The sequence below is a fragment of the Vidua chalybeata genome, chromosome 20 (genome assembly GCF_026979565.1).
Source record: "Vidua chalybeata isolate OUT-0048 chromosome 20, bVidCha1 merged haplotype, whole genome shotgun sequence".
NCBI classification, from domain to species: Eukaryota; Metazoa; Chordata; class Aves; order Passeriformes; family Viduidae; genus Vidua; species Vidua chalybeata.
The window spans coordinates 3,742,046-3,757,877 of record NC_071549.1 but is presented as its reverse complement, the minus strand read 5'-3'; the positions used below and the strand labels follow the sequence as shown (position 1 = coordinate 3,757,877).

The following is a 15,832-nucleotide window of genomic DNA, read 5'->3' as shown; positions in this document are numbered from 1 at the left end:
TTCCATGGCAAAACAAGGATGTTTGCTTATTATCTTCCAATTAAATTGTTGGCTTTTCCTAGCTCAGTGCTTGCATTGCATCCACTGCTCCTGTCTTTTCTGCAGTCCAAGGTGCCAAGTGCTGGCTCTGATAAACTGTGAGTGCTGCAGTCCTCTCCACTGCCTGAGATTCTGAAAGGCTGATATTTGTTCTGAATGCAAATTTGTACAAAACAGGTCTTATTCTCCTGAGCACAACTCTCCATATCTCCTCCCAGGCACATGCTCAGATGGTGCTTGGGGAAAGGAGGGATTTTGTATGGAGCTTGCTAATTATGAAACAGATTTCATCAGCCATCTTTGCAAATTGGCCTTAAAATTACCAGAACCCCAAAGTAGCATTAAAACTGCCTCATAACAGCAATAATGTATGAGCTTCAGTGCAGCAGGCAAGTGTGAAACACTCTGAGACATGTGCAGTGTGGGGGGCTTTGTGGGAATCTGGTGCTAATACTGGGGGTTTCCTCCATACCACCTCTCAAAAACAGAGATGATGGACAGGGGCTTGGAATTTTTGTCTAAGAGCCACAAAGCAATTTAAAGTGCCTCTATTTCAATCACAGTCTCTTTAGGTCTTTGCTGAGAAAATCCATCCTCCAGTTTATTTATAGTCCTGACATTCATGCAAAAAAATCGCTCTGCATATTTCTGTTTTCTTTTAAAACATTAGTTCTTTCTAAATGGTCATGACCTGCCATGGAGGAGCTGCTTTGATGCTTTGTTGTAAAGTCAAAGTCTTCCCTTAGGCTTGGAACTGGCACAGACTGGAGCTCAGCTGTGCCATAGGCATGTAGGAATGTTGCTTTTATTCTGATTACCTTCCCTAAAAATAAAGTCCAGTTATTTATTTAGTACAAAATGCTGCCCTATTTTTATAGCTGAAGATAAATTGCATTTCCAGAGGTTCTTGTTGTTGCTTCTGTGAGTGTCTCCACACAATACTCCAAGTGTTGCAGGTTAGATTTGAAGACAGGGTGAGGAATGCCTGAGAATGAGGGAACACAGCCCACCCCAAACATCCAGGGGCTGCAGGTGGAGGTGTTCTGCTCCATGGTGCTGGGAAATGGAAACCACAGCAGCCTCCTTTCACTTAATTTAGGAGCTTTTTTTTTTTTTTTTTTTTTTGACAGTGTCTGCCTGGCTTTTATGGAGGGTCTCTCTGGATCCCAGCCTTTCCCTTTTCTGAACAGCAGGGACAGCTGAGCTGTTTCCAGGTTCTGTCAGTGGCTGCAACAGTGTTAGTGCATGTTTTCTTTGTCTTTGGTGCTGAAGGAGGCCAGTATGAATTGTCCTGACCCAGAAAGGGCAGCAGAGTGCTTGAGAAAGTAGAGTTTCTATCCAAGCTTAGACATAAACATCAGAACTTAGCTCTTTGGCACATGGCCTTTTCCTGGGAGAAGGGTAATCTCTCCTTGGCTTTCCCCATTAACTTTTTTCAGACCAGCTCCTGCTGGTTTCATCACAGGAAGGAGATGTCAGCAGTAATCCCTGGCCATTCTGAACCTCTATTTAAAGAGCAGAGGTTTGCAGAGCTGCTTGGTCAGCCACCCTGCCCATCCTCTGTGCTGCCTGCCTCTGAACCTGGAATCAGGGATGAGCCAGGACAATCCCACAGGCTTCCTCCTTGGCTGCTGTGGCTCTCCCACCTCCAGTTTCTGTGGGATGTTCAAACCAGGCTGTGCATGGTTTGAATTTAGGTCTATTTTAGTACTGAAATGCCCATTTAGAGTTATAATTTACTTGTCTTCTAAGAACAGTAGATGTTTGCTACCAGCTGCTTCTGCTTCCTGTCCATCAGAACAAAAAATGTTTTTTAAGTAGGGGTAGGGTGGAGTATTTTTTGTTGTTTTTTGGAGGTGCTGGTTTAAGCTTTTTTTTTTTCTTTCCAATATGTTTTTCAAGGAGGTCATATTCATTTGCTTGCTACATGCTGGGTTTTTGCTTTGAGAGGGGTGTTTGTCTCTTGAATTCCAGACTAAATATACCAAGTTTTAGCACTTCATGGTGTTTCAGCCATCAATAACTTCTTCAGTTAAGCTGGAAACTGTACTTCTACTTGCAAAACTGTGTTTGCATAATATAGCTACACATGCAAAATTATTTCTAATATATGTGTATATTCATGGGTATAAATATTTATATATGCATGCACACATATGATACAGGTATCATTAAGATTTCTTCCTCTAATTAGCATCAATTCACTGCCACTCCCTGAAAGTGGTAAATGTTTAATAAATGTGCCATTTCTTTTGTCCTTTTGCTACAGAAATGGATAGAATACAGAACCAGGCAGATTATTTTCTCCAGATTGGGTAACAAAACTTAAGAGAAAGAAAAAATATTTTAGGTTTTAAATGTCATGTTTCACATTTATGCACAGCTCTTGAATTAGGTAGAATTTCACTTTATCTACTGAGATGCCCTTTTCCAAAGAGCTCTTGCAGAATGTTTCTCCACTGGCCCTGTGTGAACTGGGCCAGGTGGGAAGAAAAAAAATAACTCACTCTTAATTTTTTTTTTTCTTCTCGCTGGTCTATCCAGGTTGCATCCATTATCTGTCTCTTTGGGGAGTGGGAATGAATTGTGGGGCTCTCCTACTGTTCACATCCTGACCTTCAGCACATTTCTGTGTCTCTGATGAAGTTTAGAGCTAATTTTCCTCTTGGGATTTCTCTCTTCAAGTCGTATTCTGAGTTCCTGGATGCAAAAGGAGGGCAGGGCCTGACATCCACAGCTGGGCAGCTGCTCTGGATCTGAACATATCTTGCTCTTCTGTTGCACAAAAGAAGTTGAACAGGGTGCCTGCTTAATACATGACATGAAAGTGCATTAGCAGTGTGCATTTGCAGCTTTGTCAAAGCAGGGATGAAAGAACTGGCAGGTCATCTGAACACACATGGTAAACCCTAAGGAAAAGCATTTAATCTAATATTCCATATTTTCATATTTTCCAGTTTCCATGATTGGGAATTGTCTGTGCTTGGAACGAGATGATCATTTTAAATATGCATCAGTTCTCTTTTAGTGTGGATTTTCTCAATACTCTTTGTTTCTGGTTTTATGCTAATTCTTTCCACTGCAGACAGGGCAACTCCCCTTCCCTGTGAGGAATAGTTCAAGCACTGCTCTGTACTTTAGTCCTGTGCCCTGAGTGAGTCCTCCCTGCCAGTCAGTCCAGGTAAAGGATCTGTGTGTCTCTGGCTGGGGCTGGGCCATTCCTGAAATGTCACATTTAATTAATAAATCACTTTGGGAAAGGATTGCAGGGTCCTGGCAAGGCAGGACTTCTAAAGAAGGCCTGAAGGCAGCCCATCAGAGAGAAAGTGGGTAAATAAAAGGGATCATGGTCTCCAAAGGGCTGAACAAGAGTCATGCATGTCACAGGCACAGCAAAAGGCACAGTGAGATCAGTGCTTGCAGGCAGAAACAATGCTCACTTGGATTTAGAGACCTATTGAATTCTTCATTACTTCCAGCCTTTAAATCAAGACAGAATCAATTCATAAACTGGGATATGTGGACTTGATGCAGACGTCCTTAGCCAGAGTCTTTAACAATTTATGCAAGAGACAATTACTTTCTTCTGCCTCTAAAAAGTGTATTATAAAATTAAGGTCATTCCACAGGACAGGGGATTGCTGTTTTTTTTTTTATTTTTTAATCCTTTTCTGTGGTTAGGGCTCTGTTATCTGTGAGCTATAGTCCCTTCATGGGGAAGTAATTTGTGTTTTCCACTGCTCCTGTGTAATCTGACTGATTCTGCATGACCTGGCTATGGGTGTCATGTCCTATTAGAGGAGTGGAGACCAAAATACAGTATCTTGGCTATGGAAAATTTTCCTAATGCGACTTTGTCACTTTTCACAAATGGAATCACAAATTTTTGAGAAAAATGTAAAGTGGCTAGAGATGGAGTGGGAGGGGAGGATGTGTGACCGTGACCTTTCATACTGATGTGGATTGCTGATAGTTGAGGAAATAAAATAACTTTTGTTATGGAGTAAACCAAATATCCCAGGTTACAGCACAGTCCTTGGTTGGAAGGCTGATAGTGTTGAGCAACTTTAAATTTCATTCTCCCCACCAGCAACGCAAAATGCAGTCTGAGGAGCAACAGCAAAGTGTCTTGTGGGCAAAGCTGGTAGTCCAAGCTGAGAGTGGAGCAGAGGGCAGAGCTGCCTGAGCCAGCCATGGGCTGGCCAGTGCCTGTGTCTGGGGTGGCTGGTTTGTTTTGTGCTGCCCTGGGCATGAACTGAGCAGTACAAGGCAGATGGGCAGGTTCTTATTTCAGCTTCTTTACCTATTTTTTGTTTCTTTCCCCTTCTTTGCAGTACGTGGTCATTCCAACTCGCCGTGCAACCGCAGTGGCCTTGCAGAGTTTCACTTCACACCTCCTGGGAGATGCTGGCAGTCCTTATCTCATTGGATTTGTAAGTGCTCACAGCAGGCTCTGGCAGGGTTTGCTCTTTTTTCCAAACTGCTCATCTGAAATGCCAGGTTAGATCCTGCTGGGAAGGAAGGCCTGTCAGCAGAATGGGAAGTGCTGCAGAGCAGTGCCACTTTTTTTACCTGGTTGGGTTGTTGTGAGCTGCAGTTCAAACCAGGGGGGACTACTTGGGTGGGAAATAAGCTTCCACATCTTTTTAACCTAAGGTGTTTATAAAGCTCACAGCTCTGGAAAGAGAGAGTGTTCTTGCTGTGGTGTGGGTGCCATAGAAATTAGGTTGGAAGAGAGTCATGTGTGTGTTTAGTTGTTAACTGACCTCAGAAACCAAATACCTGTTTATGGGCAGCAACACACAGCTGTACCTGCTTTGTGAGATAGTAAATCATAGAGCCACAGAATATTCTGGGCTGGAGGGGACTGACAAAGATCATCCAGTCCTGCTCCTGGCCCTGCACAGGCACACCAGCAATCCCACCCTGTGCCTGAGAGCGTTGTCCAAATGCTCCTGGAGCTCTGGCAGCCTTGGGGCCATGGCCACATCCTGGGGAGCCTGGGCAGTGGCCAGACAGGGATTTTTGTTAGTATTCCTTCCTTGGGTGTTCACTTTGGGTTCCTTTCTGTGACTGCTTCAGTGGCTGGCCTTGGTCTGAGTGCGGATCTCCCTTCCTATGCCACCCTTATCCTACTGCAGAACAGAGCAAGAGACCCAGCTCCAAAATCTGGCAGTCAGGGAACATTCACAGTTGAAAATAAAAGGCCTGGGAAATGTAATGAGGAAAAGAAATCTGGATATACTGGGGAAATGTCTTCTTCCTCCAGTGGAGTTTGATGCATGGAGTTTCAGAGATCACAGATCATAATTTATAAAATACAGTAGCTCCCCCAGAACTCCATAAGTGACCCTGCTCCTGATGTGTTGAAAGTGCTGCTTCCCAGGGATGTAACTGGGATCTTCACTGGTCCCATCACCTGAGAGCCAGGCCTTTGATGTGCTCCTCCAGCTTGGACACAGCTGCTGGGTGCTCTGGGGCTTTTTTATTTTTTATTTTTTACAGCCATTGCTCATCTATTCATCCTGTAGACACTAGTGTGTGTAGCTACATATATTTATTTATATATATTTAATTTTGTATATCTGTTCAAATATACCTCAATGTTTACTTTTCAGTGGCAATGCTATGGCTGCTCTGCAGCCCTCTGAAGCACACAGGAAAAGGCAGATAGAGATAAGACTGAGAAGACCAAAGAAATGAGAAATCTCTCAAGAGAATAAAAATGCACAATTTAGCTTAACTCTTTATTTACTTTGATGTTCTGTGTACCTGGGGAGAAACAATCTTATTTTAGAAGTTATTTGAAGGTGGCAAGAACAAAGGAATTGCAGGGGAGGCTGCTTCATGCAGGGCAGGTGATGTAGGGAATGTGGGAGAGGAGAAGGAGCCAGGCAGGACGGGGGCTGGAGATAAGGGCAGGGCTGGGGCAGGCCAGGCTGCCTCAGGTGACTCTGCTGCATGTTCATCCTTTTCCTTAGAAAAGAGGGATGTCCAGGAGGAATACCTAGGGCCCTGAATGATTGCAATTATTCTTGAAAGTTGCCTGGGGCTCTTCAATGTCATAGATTAAAAATAAAAGGTCTTTGGTTGTAGAAATAATGTGCCTTGCCCTGCTGGTATTCAGAGATCAAGCAAGTTGTGAGTTACTTAAGGATTCTTGGCTGAAATATGTATAGCCCCAATTTAATAGCTGCATTAGGCTTTCTTTAGACTGGGAAAATACTCGTTATTATTTTGAATTATCCTTTTCTAATGCTGTAATTGTTGGGCAGTTGTGATTTGGGAGGAGGTGATGCAGGTCCAAGGCTCTGTGCAGAAGAGGAGGAGTGAGGCACTCACGCCATGAAAAGAGCCAGCATCCATTTGTGCAGCCTCTTTTCTGGCTGGCCTGATTCATCCTCCCTCTGCTACCAGGACTGAAAGGTCAGCTACAGCTCCACATAACACAGGAAAACAAATACTATTTAAAGTGAAAGGACAGGCAACTTCTCACCAGAGCTAAGGCAAGCACTGACCCTGGGTGTTAAAAACCACAGGAATTGTCCAGCTGCAGTGCAGGATGGAGAAACCCCATGCAGCACTGAAACCCTACCTGGGCAGGTTGCAGAAGGGGCTCAGATTCTGACCAGGATTTTCAAGGCAGTCTGTGAGGGCTGAGTAACCCACTCCTGCTGGATTTAAGGGAAATTTGGGAACCTGATTCCCACAGTTCTTCTGGGAATCCCCACCCTGAGGCCATCAGCTCCCACTGCTGTGACTCCAGACTCTTCACAAAGCAGACCAAGAGCAGGGGGAAGGTTTTGAAGGAGAGCAGCAGAAGGCCCTGGGGGTGTCCAAGGAAGGATTGGATGTGGCACTCGGTGCTCTGGTCTGGTTTACAAGCTGATATTCAGTCACAGGTTGGACTTCATCATCTCAGAGATCTTTTCCAACCTTAATGATTCTGTGAGCTGCAGTAACAGGCAAGCTAAGAAGGGGTGAAACTCAGCCTCCTGCTCACTTGGGTTCACTGGGATCCTGGAGCTCTGCTGTGCCTTCCAACTGCTTACAGAATTCCCCTGAAGTTCCCTCACTAAATGATCAGTGCTTTGATCAAACATAGCTGAAATCCTACATGGTTTTGGTGAGTTTATAGTGAGATTCCCTCTAGCAATGATCATAATAAAGAACTGGGGACCCTTGTCCTTGCAGGACCGAGCTGTGGCAGGCAGTTATCTCTGCTGGATACCAATAAACGTGGTATTGATCTTAAAACCCCCATGTGGAACATAGAAGGTGCTGATCAGCCCCAGCCTCAGGTGTGCAGTTGCTGCTGTGCTCTGGGGTGTGCCCTGAGAGCTCAAGGTGACATTCTGTAACTTCACCCCATTCCAAATCTTGCCCTGAAGCTCCTTTAACCACCCAAAGCAGCAAATACACATTAGTGCTTAAAAGCTAAGTGGCAGGGAGCACATATGTGTGGCTATTTTTCATGTCTCTTTAAATATTGATAACTTTTATTATGGTAAAAAGGCTTAAGATTGACATACAAAGGAGTTATGCAAATGCAGCTTTAGGGTGGCAACTGTAATTTGCATAAAGCTTTACTACATGGCAAGCTCTGAGATCATTTACTGTAAATCAGCACTGCCTGTTCATTTCCAAATAATAGGCATTGCTGCAGAAGTTCAATAGATGAGACAGCTTTTATTCCTAGAGAGCTGTAACTTTTTCCAGGATCTTTGTTATAACCAACCTGTAGTTTAAATAATTCCTTTTTAACACCTCCAGAGTCACTCCACACTTTATTCTTGAGGCAGTAGGTGAGAAATCTCACCTGCTCAGTGCATTGCACCCAAATATGTGTAGTACTTTTCTGGTTTTGACCACTCCCACTAAGCAGACACGATTGCTGGAGCACAGAAGTGTTAAGAGAAATGCCCCAAAACACACCATTAATGTTGAATATCAGATAAAGGTGTTCAACTGCTGCCCAGACAACATTTCAGACTCAGAAGAGCAAGTGGAGGGCAGTGGCAGCAGCATGTGAAATAGTTAACTCTTCTCAGGCTGCATCACAGCTCCAGCTCTTTGTATGACTAATTCTGGTTTGATCTTGGTTGCCCTTTAAAATAAAACAACTGTAAGTCCGTGCTCCTGTGTCCATCTGTGCACAGGCATGAACCTGTTTACCCCGCTCAGTGTTTACATCATCCTTCTTGTGTCCCACTCCACTTCCTGACTGCTCTTCTGCTTCTGGAAATCTGAATACAGGCAGAAGGAGGGTTTTATTTCAAGGCTGTGGCTTGAGACTTTTTCTTTCCTTCCTCCAAGTTTGTCATTTGCTGAGCACTTTGCTCTTCCACCCTTGCCTTGCCTCTGCCTGTGATGCCAGCAGGACCTGCTGCAGGCAGTGCTGTCCCTGTGTGCCAGGCAGGTGCTGTGTGGGCACGCACTGTCCTCGCTGCCCTGGTGCTGGGTGCTCTCCTGTTTGCTTAAACTCCCTCTCATCTTCGCTGTTCAGCTGTTCAGAAGGTCTGAGGATGAAAACCAGTCTGTGTCTGCTTGTCACCTGGCAACATCAGCCTGTGAGGAGGATGTTCTAAAGTGCCAGAGATAGCTCTCCTCCACCAGCACCTTTTGATGGGCTAAAACCAACTCCCTGGACCCCTCTGATGGTGGTTCCCATCTTCCCTGCCCTCCTGGGCTGTTTCACTTTTACTGGAGCACTTTTACTCCATGCCAGCTGGACTGTGGGAGCCTTAGCACCCTTCACTTTTTTCCCTTCCCCAGCTTTCCTCTGAGCAGGTTGATAAACCTAATGAGCTATTTAAGCAGCAAGAATACTAATGACCTTCCTTTAGCAAGTAATTAGCAGAGCAGTGTTAATTGTCCCTGGTGCAGAGTATCAGGGCAAGTAGATCAGCATTTCATTAGGGGCAAGGCAAGAAAAACTGTAGTAAATGCAGCAATTAAGTTACTTTTTAATGAAAGTTCTACCTGGAGGTGCAGATTTCAGAGGGTCTTGGCCCAGTTTGAAACAACCTTTTTGTTGATTTGGTTTGAAGGTGTTTACCTCACCAAGTATATCTGTATAGGAAGTAGCTCTATGTGTAAAGACTTGCCTGCCTGAGAAAGCAGAACTCATGTATTATGGTTTAAAATTCATATTTTATGGTTTAAAATGCTATGGCTGCTTCAGAGTAGGACATGCTTACTCTGGAAGGACACTTATTCCAGTTTAGTTTGCTAAACTAAAACAGGCCACAGCCCACTGGGAGTCAAATCCACTTCTGTCTGACTTAAAAACACTTTATTGCAATAAAGTGGATCATTGGGATGTGATGCTGCAGTCTGGGTGTTCTGTCCCTGGGTGACCCATGCAGCCATTCCTCAAACATGGCCCGTTAGGTGCCTGCTGGGGGTTACACATCCTGTCCATCCTGCCAAAACAGGGTAAGGGATGAGCTCAAGGTCAAAAAGGCAGTAATGTCCTGAAACAAAAATGTGCAAAATACTCTCCTGGCATCACTCTCTGTTTCATGGACCATCAGGAGATATTCCACTGCTCTTGTGGGGTTGAGGATGGAACAGAGGTCTCTGTCTTGTTGCCTTTTGCAGCATGTTCTAATATAGTGAATATGAGTCTGTATAAGCAGCATCTGCCATCACCTGATAGAGTTGGCAGATGAAATGTGATACACATTTATGGTTTTTATTGTTCTTCCTTTACCAAGTCCCAGCTGCCTGACAGGTGTGGTGTGACCCTGATGGCATCACTCCTCCTGTAGAGATCTTTCCCCACGTTCATGCTTGTGCATGACACACACTGTGGTGGGTAAAATGGAACTTGGCCTTGCTAGTCTGAATATCCACTGTGCTTGCCAGGGAAATAATGTGAGGGTGAGAACCTCCAGCCCCTCCTCCTCATTACCTGTTCCTTCAAGCAGTAACTTTGAGGATTTCTCTGGTCCTGAGTAATTAAAAGCCTTTTTCATAGTACACTGAAAGGCCAAATTTTTGACATAGCTGTCAACTGCAAAATAAGAGGATAATTAACCACCTGGAGACCAGTCCTCATGGGATTGATCTCCTCACTGCCACGAGCTAACAAGCTTCCCAGTCCTTATGAGTCAGGAATAGATAAAATTTAAGTTTGCCAATAAAATACCAAATGACTTCCCATCTCTAAAATGCTGTGTGCCAGTCTGGTTTGGTGTTTTTTCAGAGTTCTGTGCATCTGTCATGTTCATGACTTTGTTAGATGTTTGGGTTCTCAGTATTTTTGATAAATGTTTAATGTAGGTGAAAGTAACTCATCAGAGAAAGCCCAGAAATCCAAAGCAGGTCATTGTTGCATTCGAGTACTTCAGGTTCTGTCTCATCTGCTTTGTCACTCCTCTGTGCACTGAAAACCTCCTTGAGTAAATGTTTTCTTGCCCTGAGCTGCCAAGGATCCTGCACGCTCCCAAGATGGGCAGTTTTCATGTTTTCAGAATGTGTCCAGGTTCTCTTCAACACAAGGAATCATGGGATGTACAGACAGATCTCAGGGAAGGGGCTCATGCTGCCAGGAGAGGTGGGGACAGGGATGCTGCTAAAGGTGCTGTGCCACAGCAACAACGTGGCAATGGGCACATTCACCTACCTGGACCCTGTCATGGGAGTTCCTTCACATTCCCCATGCTATGAGGCATCTCTGGGATCAGAGAAAGTCCAGTCTTAACTTAGACAATCACTGGGCAGACCAGAGCAGAGAGAAAGGCAGTTAATGGCTTGAGGAAAAGAGACTTTCAGCCCTGTCCAGGGCAAATGGGGCAGATATTGCTCTGATGTACCAAGTCCATGTCCTGGCACAGCAAGCAGCATCCCTATGGAGCATCTTAATTTACTGTAGCCTTTTTCAAGGCAGCACTGTGTATTTAATGCAGCCTGGTCATCCTGGGAAGGGGAAAATATCATTAAAAAAACAGGTTTACTTCCTCTTATTATAAAGTGTTCCTCATGCCATTTAGTACAGTGTAAACTCTTCTGCTCCCCCCCCCCCACCCTGGCCCAGCAAAATGTTTACTTTATAAAATCCCTCCTTTTTCCTTTCTCAGCTTCATATGCATTAATATTCCTTTTTTTTTAGAAAATTAAAGAAACCTTTCACATTCACACTGACTTCAGAGTGGGTGGATCTCAAACCATTGTGGGGTTACAGGGAATATTGTGTTAAGGAACTGTACTGAAATAATCAGCCAGGGAGAACCTGGCTTGTATCAAACTGATAATCATGAAAATCAGGTATTTGTGCCAGAAATACCCTTCTATGTAGCAGGATTTATGCCCAAGTGGCAAGGTCAGAATTTTAGAGAAGCCAATTTCAGAGGAATTGAGATAGTGACTCAGCAACAAGAGAGAGAAAATTAAATGGTGATTTCAGAGATGTTGTTATCATTACACTGTAATTAATAAATCAGTTCATTTATCCACCCAGACTGTTCAGGAGAGACAGAACATGGAATCCAGATGCCTTCCTTGGGCTTCAGCCCACCTTGGCATCTACTGTAGCCATGGCCTGTCCCCTGTTCCAAAGCACACACCACACTCTTCCCCAAGAAAGTAAATGAAGTTTCCCTTCGTTCCTCTGTTGTCTCCTGCACTCAGATGGAGACAGAGCTGGGGGTTTGGGGCTGGGATGGTGCTCATTGCAGCTGCACTGTTGGCTCTCCAGAAAGCAGAGCTGTCTCCAGCTGAATTCCATCCAGGGGGCTGCCACCAGCTGAGCACACGCTGTCCATGTTCTGCTGTAAAAACGCCTCAAGCTGAGGTTTATTTAGCAAAGTCATTCCTTTTGGTCTGAGCTACACAGTGAGGGAGGAGATGTGAACTTTCACAGCTAGGTTGGTATCAAAGGCTTGTGATTAGACTGCAGAGCAGCAACAGGACTTCCCTCTTGGTTTTCCACCCCCACATTCTGCATACGTGTTTTGAAGCTTTTTGGCACCCCCCAGCTGGAGGAACAAAGGAAGGAATCCCACACATGGCTCTGTGCTGCAGAGCTGGCACCGGCCATGCACAGCCCCCGCAGTTTGTTCCTCTTATTAGAGAAAAGACACCAAAAATTATGTTTGATTGGGTCTTGCCAAATCACAGTTGGCCAGCTCAGGATGCTGTCATTGCAAGGAAAACCCAAAATTGGCAATACAGAGCAGACCATTTGGCAAACGGTGTGTCATTCTTGGAGCCTAGGTCTGTAATTATGTCCTGTGTCCTCTTGAGAGGACATGCCAAAGTTCCAGCCTGAGCAGGTGGTTTGGAACAAACTAACAGAGAACAGTGAATGCTAACAGCAAAAACATATATGTGCACCCTGATAAAATTCTAGAGTTAAGAGATGAAGACACTGGGCAGTGAATTATATGGAACCTGGGTGAGGAAGCCCAGCACCTTGGTGGAAAGAATTATACCTTGAAAGGAAGGAAAAGCATTTTTTTTCTAAACTGCATTTACAGAATGTGTTTGGTTAAAAATTAAAAATAGAGCAGATTTAATAATAATGAGATTGTTGCTATAAAAGGTCAACACAATGCATTAGAAGGGAAGGTGTGGGACAAAATGCATTGGGAGATTTATTTTTTGGAGATTTTACACTTTCAAAGCTGTTTTTTAGCCTAGAATATCATGTCATCCATGGAGAAAGCAATCAGGAGCACATGCACGGCTTTTCATCCTCTGCTGCTGACTTACCATGTCAATTTGTCAAGTGATTTATTGTCTGGTCCTTTTAGAGAATAATCGTATCCATTCCCAAAAATGAAAAATGGTTTAGAATGTCTAGATTTCTGTTTTAGAATATCCTCAATTCTGGCTATTGCAGCCTGACAGAGACATTGACTCGATGCCAAATTCTGCTTCATAATGAAGAGTAAGGGAAATGTTTGGAATTAAGGTGCCTGGATACAAAAGGGAATTAATGACCAGCTGATGTCCCTGAATCCTGGATGCAGAGCACATCCTGCTATTTTCCTGTGGGTGCATCCTTTTCACATTCAAGTCTTGTTGCTGTTTTTTAATAAATCTCTCCAACTAATGGTTTGCCTTGAGTCTCACATGAGAATTGTTTGTAACACTCTTGTTTTTCTTCGTGTGTTTTACACTGTGAATAAAGTTCTTTCTGAGAGGACTAGAACTCTTCTATATCCCAAGCACTGAAATTTTCTCCTCATCCTTTCTAGGGCAGGGCATGAAACAGACAAATCAAGCTAAAACCCTTCAATTCTTTCTGTAGTTACACTCTTCCAGTGTTGATTCACCCCCCCTTATTTGAGAGGGCTCCATCCTGTAGGACAGTCCTCAGCTCCAGCATGTGCAGTGGTGTCACCTCCAGCCCTGGGCTGGCAGCTCCTCCTTTCCATCCCTCCCCAGGAGCCAGGCTGAGCTGTGACAGGGCATAAACACACTGAGACCCCCCAGTGCTCCAGAGTCTCCCTGCTAAAACACACCCAGTGTCCTTTTGAGTCCCCATGAGCATCTTCCTTCTGGGACCTTCTGTTGTGCTTGGCTCTGCTGAGGCATCTCCTCACACACATTTACCTTCCAGGTCTCTGCAGAGTGTGAGTTGGTGATTTCTCCTGCATGTGACAGTTCTTTTCACTGTCAAGACTTAAGCCTTGAATGTCAGAACTTGCTTGTAGGTTGTGTTTGGCTCCAGTTTTTCCATAACCAGTAACGTGGCAGTTTTGAAGTTGCTGCACAAGCTTTGACTATTTCTGGAGCTCATTCGTGTGTGTGCACAGCAGTAGGATTTTATGTTGCAAATTCCATGCAGTCTTTTGGTATAAATTAGGGAGAATTCTGTTTCTCCCCCAACAAAAAGTCATGGATAAAAAACAGAGCTAGACATTTAAATACCCAATGCCTTAAGACCCACCCCAACTGCTGCTACCTCTCTGTTGAGTAAAGTTGTTTGCTGGACAGTAAATATTAAAATGTGGAAGTTTTAGCTACAGACGTGCATTACATTTTACTGAGTTCTAGCAAAAGCTTTTCATAACGAGCTAAATAGTGCTGTTGCATGTCTCTGTTCCTTTGTGTAGGTGTAAATAATTTGTGTTTACTTTCATGTAATGATGCTTTTTGGTTGTCAGAAGGTACAGATTGCCTTAATCCATAAATATGGTGGTGTGCAGTGCCAGCACATCCCCGTGTCTGAGCCTGGGACAGAGCCATGTTCTTGTACACAGTTACTCTTCAAGCTTGGGAGGCTGGAAGAAGGAATGAGCCCCATACCTCAGACATGGGCATAAACCCCCCACGTTCAAGTTCTGTTTCCCCAAATCAAATGGGATCTCTGTTTTTTTTTTTTTGTTCTTTGGAAAACATTTCCCCCTTCCCACTCAGTACACAGAAATGGAATTTAATACCTCCCTTTGCTGAAAGGTAGATCAGGTGTGGGAGTAAGCAGGACTTGATAGGAATTGCAGAAGATTGATCACCCCCTCACCCCCTGAGCAGCACCAGCATGGCCCTGCTGGCTCCCCAGGGTGTTTGTGCAGTACAGCAAGGTCAGACACCCACAGATGCTGTCACTGACACAGCCTGGGAGAACATGGAAAGGGCTGTGGGAATAATATTAGATCAGGCCAGAAGAGTGACAGCAAGAAGAGAACCCCTGCCAAGCCTCAGAGCATAAATTGCCCAGGCTCCAGTGTGGAAGGCTGAAGGGTGTGAGGGACATTCAGCTTCTGCTGAACGTACTGTTCCATTTTAAACCTCACACATGTTTGGTGGGTGGTTGTTTCAGAAATCATGTTCCCTTCACTATTATGGTGTCTCTTTTTCATCAAAGTGACTCATTTTGTTTGCCCCTCTCTCTTAGATCTCCGACCTGATACGACAAAGCACTAAGGAGTCCCCGGTGTGGGAGTTCCTCAGCCTGGGTTACGCGCTCATGCTCTGCCCGTTTGTCGTTGTCCTGGGAGGGATGTTCTTCCTGGCCACAGCCCTCTTCTTCCTGAGTGACAGAGCTAAAGCTGAGCAACAGTGAGTAACCTGGCCATTGCGAACGGGGAGGCACCACAGCCTGTTTGCTCTCTTGAACATTGTGCTTGTACTCTTCCCCTGGCTTTGGCCCTTCCAGGTAAAGGATGTTGGATTGTGTGTTAAGAACCTGGGCTCAGCAGAGTGCATGAGGCTGCACGAAGCACAGGGGCTTGGGTCATGCTGGCTGGGCATCCTTTACACGCTTCTGCTCTGGTGGATCTCAGTTGTTGGCCACATGGCTCGGAGGGGAGCACAGGCCCCTTACACCCTTGCCTGAGCATGTCACAGCCCAGGCTGTCCATGGTGAGGGGCTGCTGTGTGCTGGAACCGGTGGGGTGTGAGGTGAGGAGCAGGAGGTGCTCCCCAGAGCTTGGTGCTCAAGGCTGCACCCACCCACCTCCATCCCCGGAGCCCCACTGACCACCTCTGGCAGTCAAGAACATGAGGCAAGGAGGAAGCAAGCTGTGTGTGGGAACATGTGCATTCAAGGGTTGCTATGATAAAGAGTCTTTCCCAGTCCCTTCTTGCAGCTTGGTGAAAAAAAAGCTACTGTTTTTCAGTAAAGAAACCGATTCGGATCATCTCACGGTTGGCAACTACAGTAATTCAGAAGACGCTTCCACATGACATACAAACTTCTGGGGTTAGTCTCTTTCTCATAATTGTTGAAAAATAAGAGTTACTATGTGTAATGTCATACTGTACATGTGGGTAGGTGACTAGTCTGGTGTTGACTGTAAGTTGCCTTTGCTTTTCCCCCACTGGAGAATGGGAGCTTTGA

The 15,832-nt window shown here is 44.9% G+C and overlaps 1 protein-coding gene across 2 annotated transcripts in view; it reads left to right on the top strand.

The window, feature by feature from the left end:
- SPNS2 (SPNS lysolipid transporter 2, sphingosine-1-phosphate) overlaps nucleotides 1-15,832 on the top strand; it is a 134,594-nt gene that overhangs the window by 98,520 nt on the left and 20,242 nt on the right. The window contains exons 10-11 of one of the 2 annotated variants that reach the window (XM_053961541.1): nucleotides 4,374-4,472; nucleotides 14,888-15,051. In XM_053961541.1, the coding sequence (XP_053817516.1) occupies nucleotides 4,374-4,472; nucleotides 14,888-15,051 (263 nt within the window). Of the gene's footprint in view, nucleotides 1-4,373; nucleotides 4,473-5,657; nucleotides 5,737-14,887; nucleotides 15,052-15,832 lie in introns of those variants that run through there. The other variant, XM_053961542.1, reaches the window with a different exon arrangement.